We start from the raw sequence: 12,812 nt of genomic DNA on the forward strand, positions 1-12,812 counted from the left end.
CATATCTAGTCTTGGACAACCCAAAATGTTGCGCTCGTGTCTAGAGAACTCGTGCGCCCTTTCATTCCATTTGTCAGATTTGGACGTTTTGTTCCGGTCTCTCAGGTGATGCATTTTCTGACCCCGGAGCAGATTTTACCGATTTTTGTTTTTTAACTAATTTTTCTTTCTTCCCTGGTATCTTGCAGCAAGATCGCCTGCAGCTGGACAGACTGAAGAGCCAATTATCGGAGGCCATCCAGCGCTACGGGGCGGTGCAGAAGGTAAGGAGCAGGACGCAACACCCCAGGGATCCTCGATTTCCAAAAATGCAACCTTTCTGGGATTAGAATAATGTCTGCTTCCTTCCTGAAACAGCGCCACACCTGGGTTGTGTGTGGTATTGCAGCTCAGCTCCGTTGCACTACCACACGTGACCTGTGGACGGTGTTTTTTGGAAGCGAGCAGCCATGTTTCTTGAATCTACGACAACCCCTTTAAGGCCTAAAATCTGCAGATGCGTTTTGGGATCTTGCAAGTGTCAATTAACCCTTACCAGTCGTGCAATGTGTTGTTGCACGATTTGCAAATTTTTGCAGGTGGATCCCGTTATTTTTTTCTAACCTTTTTCACCTTTGCGAAGCGTCAGGGTACGAAGAGTTAACCGGAATCTCGCCGCCATGTGTTTTATATAAGGAAAAAACCCAGTTAAACGATCAATTTGCATAGAAATCGTGTTGGTTTTTCATCCTCTAATCTGCATTTGTGTTTACCAGGACAGTCGTGCCCTGTAGCGCAGCAGATAGATGTGAGTGGAAAGCAGAAAGAAATAGATTTGGGAATTTTTTTTTTCTAATCCCTCCCCCCTCTGAATAAGGCGCTGCGCTCAGAATCCCCGTCCCCTGCGGGCGGCGCTCAGCCCCGTCATGTAATGAAAGCGCGATGGGAATCTGTTCCGGATCTGACGCTCTTCTTCTCTCTGTTCTTTTGTAATCCACAGAAAATAGCTGATAAATCCAAGTCGTTACTGAGCGGCGACGGCGAGCAGAAAAATCAGAAACACGTAAGTAATAATGCCGTAAAGTGAGTCATCTGCTGTAAATTGGAGACACCCGGGCTGCATACAATATACAGTGAAAGCAAGTGAGCCAGATGAATGACACGTGCTTGTACATAGGGGGCAGTATGCAGACTGAAAGCGGCTGCACATTAAAGGTGTATTTCCAGGGTTACCCATCGATGACCCATCCACAGGGTTCACGCTTAACATCAAGCACAGCGCCGCACATTGAATAGTGGCCATGCCTGGATGAACAATGTTACGAGTGGCTTTGAGAAAAGAGATTGCTGCAGAGCATGAAGACATGAAACCTTTCCTTTACATGGGGTGTCAGATTCTTCTCGCCTGTTACCTCCTGGGTGCGGCTCGGATATCCCTGACTGCTGCAGATTTGCAGGATCGCTGCGCCCTGTAGGCTTTTACATTATTGCAGGATTAGTACACCAACCAAAAACTTTAGCGTCCTCCGGCTTTGGCGTTATTGCTGCACCCCACACGCTTTTGCATTATTACTGCTGCTACTCCAGACTTTTTCAGGATTGCTGTACGCCCCCCCTCGCCCTGAGGGTTTTGCATATTTGCTGCACCCTCCAGATTTTGCAGGATTGCAGCCCCCCAGTCTTTTGCATTATTACTGCCACTTCTCCAGGCTTTTGCATTATTGCTGTATGCCCCAACTTGCCCCAAGGTTTTTGCATTATTGCTGCACCACCCCAAGGCTTTTGCATTATTGCTGCACCTCCCAGATTTTGCAGGATTGCAGCCCCCCAGTCTTTTGTATTATTACCGCCACTTCTCCAGGCTTTTGCATTATTGCTGTATGCCCCAACTTGCCCCAAGGTTTTTGCATTATTGCTGCACCACCCCAAGGCTTTTGCATTATTGCTGCACCCCTCAGATTTTGCAGGATTGCAGCCCCCCAGTCCTTTGCCTTATTACTGCCTCTCCTCCAGGCTTTTGTATTATTGCTGTATACCCCCCTTCGCCCCGAGCCTTTTGCATTATTGCTGCACCCCCAGATTTTGCAAGATTGTGCAGCGCTCTTTGTTTGCAAGTGTAGCTCCTGCCACTGATCTGCTGTGTGTACAGAGGACAGGACGTGACATTTGCTGCGCTGCCCCGGAGCCCCAGAGATCAGATGTAGCAGTGTTACTGGGGTGCTGCTGTGTAGGTCCATTTACATTCACTTTTCCTGTGTCCTTGCACTGTAGCTGTAGCATTATTCATCCTGAGCCTCCTGATCCATGAACAGCTGCCAGGACTATATTCACACTCACCGATCTGGCAAGGATCCAGCATGGCATTTTCTTACCTGCACTGTTGTATGCCTTCAGATGTGTATGTATCACATAATATAGTCTGCACTGATGTATTGTAGCGAACCCTCAGCTGTGGGAGCAGGAATTAGTCAGGACTGACATTGTTTGTTGTCAGTGAATGGGGACATTGTTACCTACTACTTGTACCAATCTAATGCACTGACACATTGTAAAAGACTCTCATATATGGTTGTCATTATGGATGTATACTGTAGCGGCGTACATATTCTCTCAGTCCTGATATCTGGCCTGTAGGATGGGACACGTCGCCGCTGATTTTCGGTCGTCCTCCAGTCGCCGCGCTCAGCCCCCAGCGCTGGTTAAACCCATTGTCACAGAATAAATGGAGAGGTTTATCCAACGTGTCACCTTGCGGAGGGGAAGTGTCTGTTTCCCATATATTTAATAATATCAAGTCTCGGTCGCTTCTTCTGGAGACAAAAGGAGCTGACATAGGATTCGGCGTGATGGCTGCGTCGCTAATCAGATTAGGGCGAGCGCTGTGCCCGGGACTCCTGACCTTGAGAGATATTAGCAAGGATTGTGGGTGATGTGAGCAAAAACAGAAGGATTTCTTCTTGAGCGAAATAATAGGATGATGCGAGCGCCGCTCTGTCCTGTCCTCGTCTCCTTTTCTCCGTCCTGTCCTCATCTCCTTCTCTCCGTCCTGTCCTCGTCTCCTTCGCTCGGTCCTGTCCTCGTCTCCTTCTCTCCGTCCTGTCCTCGTCTCCTTCCCTCCGCTTCATCCTGTCCTTCTTCTCCTTCCCTCTGCTCCGTTGTGTCCTTCTCTTCGCTTCATCCTGTCCTCGTCTCCTTCTCTTCTCTCCGTCCTGTCCTCATCTCCTTATCTTCGCTCCGTCCTGTCCTCGTCTCCTTCTCTTCGCTCTGTCCTGTCCTCATCTCCTTATCTTCGCTCCGTCCTGTCCTCGTCTCCTTCCCTCCGCTCCGTCCTGTCCTCGTCTCCTCTTCGCTCTGTCCTGTCCTCATCTCCTTCTCTTCGCTCCGTCCTGTCCTCGTCTCCATCCCTCCGCTCTGTCCTGTCCTCGTCTCCTTCTCTCCGCTCTGTCCTGTCCTCATCTCCTTCTCTTCGCTCCGTCCTGTCCTCGTCTCCATCCCTCCGCTCCGTCCTGTCCTCGTCTCCTTCTCTCCGCTCCGTCCTGTCCTCGTCTCCTTCTCTTCGCTCCGTCCTGTCCTCGTCTCCTTCTCTTCGCTCCGTCCTGTCCTCGTCTCCTTTTCTCCGTCCTGTCCTCGTCTCCTTCTCTCCGCTCCGTCCTGTCCTCGTCTCCTTCTCTCCGCTCCGTCCTGTCCTCGTCTCCTTTTCTTTGCTCCGTCCTGTCCTCGTCTCCTTCTCTCCGCTCCGTCCTGTCCTCGTCTCCTTCTCTTCGCTCCGTCCTGTCCTCGTCTCCTTCTCTTCGCTCCGTCCTGTCCTCGTCTCCTTCTCTTCTCTCCGTCCTGTCCTCGTCTCCTTCTCTTCGCTCCGTCCTGTCCTCGTCTCCTTCTCTTCGCTCCGTCCTGTCCTCGTCTCCTTCTCTTTGCTCCGTCCTGTCCTCGTCTCCTTCCCTTCGCTCCGTCCTGTCCTCGTCTCCTTCCCTCCGCTCCGTCCTGTTCTCGTCTCCTTCTCTTCTCTCCGTCCTGTCCTCGTCTCCTTCTCTTCGCTCCGTCCTGTCCTCGTCTCCTTCTCTTTGCTCCGTCCTGTCCTCGTCTCCTTTTCTTCGCTCCGTCCTGTCCTCGTCTCCTTCTCTCCGCTCTGTCCTGTCCTCGTCTCCTTCTCTTCGCTCCGTCCTGTCCTCGTCTCCTTCTCTCCGCTCCGTCCTGTCCTCGTCTCCTTCTCTCCGCTCTGTCCTGTCCTCGTCTCCTTCTCTCCGCTCTGTCCTGTCCTCGTCTCCTTCTCTTCGCTCCGTCCTGTCCTCGTCTCCTTCCCTCCGCTCCGTCCTGTCCTCGTCTCCTTCTCTTCTCTCCGTCCTGTCCTCGTCTCCTTCTCTTCTCTCCGTCATGTCCTCGTCTCCTTCTCTTCTCTCCGTCCTGTCCTCGTCTCCTTCTCTTCGCTCCGTCCTGTCCTCGTCTCCTTCTCTTCGCTCCGTCCTGTCCTCGTCTCCTTCTCTTCTCTCCGTCCTGTCCTCGTCTCCTTCTCTTCTCTCCGTCCTGTCCTCGTCTCCTTCTCTTCTCTCCGTCCTGTCCTCGTCTCCTTCTCTTCTCTCCGTCCTGTCCTCGTCTCCTTCTCTTCTCTCCGTCCTGTCCTCGTCTCCTTCTCTTCTCTCCGTCCTGTCCTCCTCTCCTTCTCTTCGCTCCGTCCTGTCCTCCTCTCCTTCTCTTCTCTCCGTCCTGTCCTCGTCTCCTTCTCTTCGCTCCGTCCTGTCCTCGTCTCCTTCTCTTCTCTCCGTCCTGTCCTCGTCTCCTTCTCTCTGCTCCGTCCTGTCCTCGTCTCCTTCTCTTCGCTCCGTCCTGTCCTCGTCTCCTTCTCTTCTCTCCGTCCTGTCCTCGTCTCCTTCTCTCTGCTCCGTCCTGTCCTCGTCTCCTTCTCTTCTCTCCGTCCTGTCCTCGTCTCCTTCTCTTCTCTCCGTCCTGTCCTCCTCTCCTTCTCTTCGCTCCGTCCTGTCCTCCTCTCCTTCTCTTCTCTCCGTCCTGTCCTCGTCTCCTTCTCTTCGCTCCGTCCTGTCCTCGTCTCCTTCTCTTCTCTCCGTCCTGTCCTCGTCTCCTTCTCTCTGCTCCGTCCTGTCCTCGTCTCCTTCTCTTCGCTCCGTCCTGTCCTCGTCTCCTCTTTGCCTCGTCCTGTCCTCCTCTCCTTTTCTCCGCTCTGTGGATTTAGAGGACATGAATATTAGTACAAGTGTCACCTCTGCAAAAGCCGAACCTTCAGGAGGATGCCAGTAGAGCAAGTGTTGAAGGGTTAACCCCTTCCCAAACTCACGCATAAGACCCAAGCCCAGCCCCCCCCCTCCAATACGTGTTGTATATGACAAAGCCCCTGCAAACAGCAGCCTAAATCTCAGCATCCCGTATCTGAAGAGAGGTCGCTCATCCCTGAAATTTCAGGTACAAACAGTCTCCTAAATCTCGGCCTCCTGAATGAGAAGAGAGGCCATTCAACGCTGAATAAAAAACCCTGCACATATTTCTTGGTGCACGTGAACAGGTTTATAAATCCCCCATTGACATGCAACGCTGACTGTCAGAGAACTTGACCCAGGTTGCCACGTGGAATTCTGAATGTGTGAACGGTGTCTAGACCTGGAGGAATTTCTGCAGATTTTTGGTGCAAATTCCACACCTCAAACCTGCAGCCATTCCCCCGGCAGTGCACAGAGGTTTTCTGCAGCCCACCAGCATGAATTCTTCAATATGATGTGGATTTTAGAATCTGCAATAAATTCCACCAGTAATTTCCAAAGATTTTGCAGAGGATTTGTCGGAAAGTATTCCTGTCCGGATCTAATCCTGCAATTCATAGCCTGACACAATGGCCGCCGGATCGTGTGGGATCTCACAGGGACACAGGGCATGATGGAGTTAAAAGATGCCTCTTGGTTTTCGGCACACGGAACATGTTGCATAAAGCCATTCATATTCATTAATCATAGCGAGTAGTCAGCGACCACGTCTCCAGCCGCTGCACCCCCCACGATATATTACTCATCAGCATCCTATGCAGCGCCGCAAGACGATCCCACAATTGTATCAAAGTAAATGCATCAGATTCCTTGTATCAGGACCCAAGCGATCCATCCAGACTGCTGTGGGGGTCTTCGCGTCACCGCTTACCGTACTGGGGTAACTTATCATAAACTGTGCCAGAAGCCTGACTGATGGAAGATTTTACATTTTTTCTTTTTTCCCCCTTTTTCCACTGGCCTTGTCACGTTTCTGAAAAGTAGGCGTGGCCTAGTAGAAATGGCGGAGTCTATCAGCACCCAAAAAATTTACAACTCCGCTGCTACCTAGCGCCACCTAGAGGTAGCACCAGTGGCCAGGACTGGAACAAGTACAGTGTAAATTGCACCTTGTTTGCCTGTAGGGGCAGCACACAGCATATAGATTTTTTGCTGCACCCGTTCCTTGTATAAATTTGTATGCAGTAAGCGCCCCCTAGTGGTGGTCAGCAATAACCCTACAGGAATCATCAGAATGGGGGGTCCCGTGTTACCTTGTGGTGTGTAGGAGAACCCCTTTACCTCTGTAGCTGTGCAAAGGGAAACAGGAGAAGTGAAAATACCAAAATAAAGTAAGAAAAAAGCATCTCCCACCCCTGTAAGGATACATACATGGTTGCATACATTTCGGGGAGGGGGCGCACAACTCCCAGCATGCTCCCTGAGAAGAGTTGTGCATGCTGGGAGTTGGTGTGCCGACCCTGTGATATGTCTGCCCGCCGGGGATGTGATATGACCCCGTATATATATATATACCAGCCAGTGCTCGGTCTCATCACTGATTCCACACACCTATGAGGGAGCGCAGCTCTGAGGGCACGTACACCGATGTGATTACATTCTCAGGAAGAAAGGAACCTGGGAACAAAAGCAATAAGTGTCTTCCAGTTACTCCTGCCCTTTTTGTCATTGGAGTGGTAAACATTTCTCAGCCGTGCACACAATATGTGTTCCCATTTACGTCGCCCGCTCTAGCATGTGTTTGATATGAATGGACGCCGAGGTGACTGGAGTGAAGGCTGCAGTTAATCATCACCCCCCCCCCCCCCCCCCCCCCCTGTACAAACCGCGTCCTTGGGGAGGTCACAGCAAAACCACATACAACCGGGGCTTAAAATTGTTATTTACAGATCATGGCCCCGGAGCGATGAAATGGAGCTGGTGATTACTTGGAGGGTCCGCCGCTCACTCCTCATGTCTGTAAGGGGATGGATTGTCCCTGGGACTAGAGAACTAGGGAAGATTGTGCCCAGGACCGATGGGGGGGGAGGATTGTGAGCAGGACCGATGATAGAGGGAATTGTGTCCAGGACTGACGGTGGGGGGGATTGTGTCCAGGACCGATGGAGGGGATTGTGAGCAGGACCGACGATGGAGGGGATTGTGTCCAGGACCGATGGTGGAGGGGATTGTGTCCAGGACCGATGGGGGGGAGGATTGTGAGCAGGACCGATGGGGGGGGAGGATTGTGAGCAGGACTGACGGTGGGGGGATTGTGTCCAGGACCGATGGTGGAGGGGATTGTGAGCAGGACCGACGATGGAGGGGATTGTGAGCAGGACCGACGGTGGGGGGATTGTGTCCAGGACCGATGGGGGGGAGGATTGTGAGCAGGACCGATGATAGAGGGAATTGTGTCCAGGACCGATGGTGGGGGGGATTGTGAGCAGGACCGATGGGGGGGGAGGATTGTGAGCAGGACTGACGGTGGGGGGATTGTGCCCAGGACCGATGGGGGGGAGGATTGTGAGCAGGACCGATGATAGAGGGAATTGTGTCCAGGACTGACGGTGGGGGGGATTGTGTCCAGGACCGATGGTGGAGGGGATTGTGAGCAGGACCGACGATGGAGGGGATTGTGTCCAGGACCGATGGTGGAGGGGATTGTGTCCAGGACCGACGGTAGGGGGGATTGTGTCCAGGACCAATGGTGGAGGGGATTGTGAGCAGGACCGACGGTGGGGGGGATTGTGTCCAGGACCGATGGTAGGGGGGATTAAGCACAGGACCGATGGTGGAGGGGATTATGCCCAGTACTGATGGTGAAGGGGATTGTGTCCATGACAGATGGTAGGGGGGATTGTGTCCAGGACCAATGGTGGAGAGGATCATGCCCAGGACCGATGGTGGAGAGGATCATGCCCAGGACCGATGGTGGAGGGGATTGTGCCCAGGACCGATGGTAGGGGGGATTGTGTCCAGGACCGATGGTGGTGTTGGTGGTGGTGGTGGGGGGAGGGGGTTATGCCCAGGACCAATAGTGGGGCAGATTGGGCCCTGAATAGATGGTGGGGGAGGATTATCCACATGGTAGATGGTAGCAGAGGATTGTAGTTGGGACAGATGATTGTCCCAGTTGTTGGCCAGTCCCTACAGTAGCCGGTAGGGGAGAATTGTCCCTGGGACGGATTCTAGTTGTGGATTGTCCCCAGGATGGACAGTGGGAATGGGATGTCCCTGGAGAAGACGGCGGCCTGTTCTTGGGCTGGATCTGGGGGTTGTGGTCTCATCAGTGATGAGTGTGTGTGTATGTATGTGTGTGTGTGTGTGTGTGTGTGTGTATATATATATATATATATATATATATATATATATATATATATATATACACACAGCTTACAATAACTTGTTTTCCTCTTGTACAAAGCACAAGTTACCTTGGGACCCTGAAGGCCTCATTCACACTTGGCTTAGCGGAGGTGTTACCTGCACAGCACAGAATCATCTCTGTGATGAACATGTTTTCCTCGCCGCCTCTACCTTCTATATTCGTGTTTTCTTTCTTATTTTTTCTCATTTTCTTCCGTTGACTGGAGCTGAGAATAGCGCGCGGCAGAAAATGCTCCAAAATATGTATAAATGGGGCTGAACTGCAATACCAAGCACGTCCACTATACAATAGATAGCGCTGTGCTTGTCCACATGCTGCGGCCTCTTCAAACGGCTGATGACCCCTCAATGGGGCGTCTGACACCCCCACCCAACTGATATCGATGACCTGTGGTATTACATTATTTAGTTTCGTTCAGGATCAAACTCGTCCAAATCGTAACGGCCATTGTTATGTGAGGTCTTGAATGATTCTCGGAGGTCTGGGGTAGTCAGGAGCTGAATGTTGATACGTTGTAGTCAGTAATTGGAATGTACAGTAAGCTCATGAGCTCCCCCTAGTGCTGGCTGCAGGTGGCAGGTTATCATTTAATCTACTTTTTGTGCTGGGGATTTGGCGCTCTGTGTCAGGAATGTCATGCCCTGACCCCAATAATAAATACCTTGCCCCTATAACGGACATGATGTAAAGATGCAGAACCCCTTTAAGGCCAGGTGTATATAGTACCTGTGTGGGTTTTTTCTCCTCACTTGATCTGCTCCAGGTATCTTAATGATCCAGACGGCCGGCCGCCATTGTTTGCATTTCCCCCCTCCCCCGCCTCTCAGAATAACAGCATCCCTCCCAAACTTTGCTGTCCATTCAGTTAAGTGCTCCTAGAATAAATAAGAAAGTTTCCGTCCTCTCCGTCTCTCAAGCCCCTCTGCCAGAAGAATGATAAAGGCAAATAAAGCGTGACATTTAGTTTTACATTTTCAGCCGAGCAATTTGTGCGAGAGGACAGGAATAGAAGCCGAATGTGCAGCGCGGGGACATGGAAATGCGCTGCCACTCGGCTGACAAGGCGCAGGCTTTATTTATTAAGAGCGGGCTTAGCCGGAGCCAACACTGGTGACCTGTCCTTAGCCAAGACCACCAGGGGTCCGACCATCGGAGCCCTCACCCCATCAGCTAAATCTGCAAACATCACCTCCCTTCATTGTTTGTACAGGAACAGCAACCCCTCCGTTTAGGTACTGCAGGGACTGAGCTGGCAATACCACACACGGCCACACGGGGATCTGGGGCGCTTTGTCTGTAGAAATATGGAAGGGAAGACATTTTAAAGATTTATTTCTGCTCTCGGTGAATGTAAATGTTCCAGGCTGTGTTTTCTTAGTCCCGATCAGTTTTGTATCTGTAATGTCTCTGTATATTCTTCTCAACTTTACAGCTCTCACATTTCTCATATGTATCTCTCTCCTGTCTATCTCCTATCTCTCTCCTATTTCTTATCTCTCTCCTATCTCTCTCTTCTGTCCTCTGTCTCCTAACGCTCTCATATTACTTATTTCTCTCTATATCTCCTCTCTCTTATCTTCACACTCGCTTATCACTTTCTTTTCTACCTTTCTCATATGTATCTCTTGTCTACTATCTATCTCATATCTATCTCATATCTCTCTATCCTACCTATTTCCTATCTCTCTCATATGTGTCTCTGTCTCCTATCTCTCTCATCTATCTATTTATCTCCTATCTATCTATCTATCTATCTATCTATCTATCTATCTATCTCTCTCATATCTCTCATCTCTCTACTATCTATCTCCTATCTCTCTCATCTATCTATCTATCTATCTCCTATCTATCTATCTATCTATCTATCTCCTATCTATCTATCTATCTATCTATCTATCTATCATCTATCTATCTATCTATCTATCTATCTATCTATCTATGTCCTATCTATCTATCTATCTATCTATCTCCTATCTCTCTCATCTATCTATTTATCTCCTATCTATCTATCTATCTATCTATCTATCTATCTATCTATCTCATATCTCTCATCTCTCTACTATCTATCTCCTATCTCTCTCATATGTATATCTGTCTACTATCTATCTCCTCTCTCTCTCTTATCTCTATCTCCTATCTCTCTCTTCTGTCCTCTGTCTCCTAACGCCTTCACATTTCTTATTTCTCTCCTGTCTTTCTCTCCTTATCTTCTCTCTGTCCTATCTTTCTCTTTCTCTCATATTCCTTCTCTCCTCTCTCTCTCTCTCTCTCTCTCTCTCTCTCTCTGTCCTATCTTTCTCTTTCTCTCATATTCCTTCTCTCCTCTCTCTCTCTCTCTCTCTCTCTCTCTCTCTCTCTCTCTCTCTCTCTCTCCTATCTCTCTCTGCTATCTCTCTCTCCTTTCTCTCCCATCTCTCTCTCCTATCTCTCTCTCTCATATTCCTTCTCTCCCCTCTCTCTCTCCCCTCTCTCTCTCCCCTCTCTCTCTCCCCTCTCTCTCTCCCCTCTCTCTCTCCCCTCTCTCTCTCCCCTCTCTCTCTCCCCTCTCTCTCTCTCCTCTCTCTCTCCCCTCTCTCTCTCCCCTCTCTCTCTCCCCTCTCTCTCTCCCCTCTCTCTCTCCCCTCTCTCTCTCCCCCCTCTCTCTCCCCTCTCTCTCTCCCCTCTCTCTCTCCCCTCTCATATTCCTTCTCTCCTCTCTCTCTCTCTCATTCCTTATGTCTCCTATCTTGTCTCTCTCCTATCTCCGACATCTCTTTCTCCTATCTCTCTCTTACTTTCGCTCTCCTCTCTGTCCTATCTGTTATGTCTCTTCCAGTTTTGCTTTCCACTTGAGATGCAGTACCAGACCCAGCCAGAGTGGCGCCATTTTCCGCTCACTATTACCAATCATGACCTTATGTTGCCCTGCGCCCTCTAGGAAATACTCTGCACTAGTTTTTGTAGGAGCCATCAGTCCTTATGTTCCCATCCATAAGGACGTGTTCACACAGCTGATTTTTCATGCTTGAAGAATATAAGCCGCTGATTTCAAGAAGTGAAGACCTTGCAGCAATCTGATGCCGAGACGCGAATTTCTGCTGCAGATTTGCAGTTTGCTCTGACACGGAGCTGCAGGAGTGAATACGTCTGGTCTTATATTCCCCAGTCGGTGCTGTCGTACAGCGGTCACAATGGGAGATGAATTATTCGTGGTTTTCATGGACAGGACACCTGAATCCCTCCGTGTGAACACGCCCTAAGACTCGGCGCTCCTGCCTCTACCACCTGTTCCTGCTCCTCCGGCGCGGCGCCCACATCCCTCCGGCAGAACAATGCAATTACATCTCTATAGTTCTGGGCTAAGTGATAAACGGCCTCTTAAAACGCCACCCGCCGGATTAGCGGCCTCCGCCTAACATATTGTTTGTGAGTTCACAATGAAACGCAATTTCACCTTCTCACAAGATTTAGGTGTCCCCCGCCTCGCCGTCTGTGCGTGATTGCATCAGGCCCCGACACGAGAGGACGCCGCCGTAAATATCTCAAGCCGGCAAGGTTATCTGCGCTAGAGGACAGGTGGGAAGGACGCGGACGGCAGAAGCCGCGACTAATCTACTTGTCTGCTCTCCGTCTAAGTCATTTAAAGGGGAACACCACCCAGAAATGTCATTGTCTCAGATTCCCAGTGCTGGGCGGATCCTCCTACTGTTATAAATGTGAAAGTTTGGATGTTTGCTCCTCAATCACGCAAAAACGGCTGAACGGATTTGTATGAAATTTGCCACATACATAGATAGGAACCCCGATTAAAACATAGGCTACTTTTTATCTCGGTAATTGACGTCACTACATGATCGCAGTGAAGGAATTTAGGTTCATGCAACAATAAAGGACCTGTGATGACGTCATCACAGGTCCTTGAGCCATTCTCGAACAGGATCATGCTAGGCAGTGGGCGGAGCTATACACTATTTTGTGGGCGGAGCTATATAGGATGAAGCTGGACAGTGAAAGCTGAAGAAAATGGAGTCTCATAGAAGATCAGGAGACTACAGATCATGCAGGCTGTGTGTGGGCAAGAGGAGTATATCGGGTGTAGAGTTTCAGTGAGTACTACAGGGAATGTGTTGTTCTGCCTCTGATGGGGGGAGGGGGGAGAACTTTGGCACATTTGAGTAACATCCGTTCAGTCCTTTGTTACACAGAAGCTGCTCAGT

At 50.3% G+C, this 12,812-nt stretch overlaps 1 protein-coding gene across 2 annotated transcripts in view; it reads left to right on the forward strand.

Moving 5' to 3' along the window:
- The window catches only part of TSNARE1 (t-SNARE domain containing 1), a 197,688-nt gene that overhangs the window by 76,684 nt on the left and 108,192 nt on the right, over positions 1 to 12,812 (forward strand). For both annotated transcript variants that reach the window (XM_075270039.1, XM_075270038.1), the window contains exons 7-8: positions 189 to 263; positions 980 to 1,042. In XM_075270039.1, the coding sequence (XP_075126140.1) occupies positions 189 to 263; positions 980 to 1,042 (138 nt within the window). The remainder of the gene's footprint in view (positions 1 to 188; positions 264 to 979; positions 1,043 to 12,812) is intronic.

Source organism: Leptodactylus fuscus, chromosome 4 (genome assembly GCF_031893055.1).
Source record: "Leptodactylus fuscus isolate aLepFus1 chromosome 4, aLepFus1.hap2, whole genome shotgun sequence".
In the NCBI taxonomy this organism is placed as follows: Eukaryota; Metazoa; Chordata; class Amphibia; order Anura; family Leptodactylidae; genus Leptodactylus; species Leptodactylus fuscus.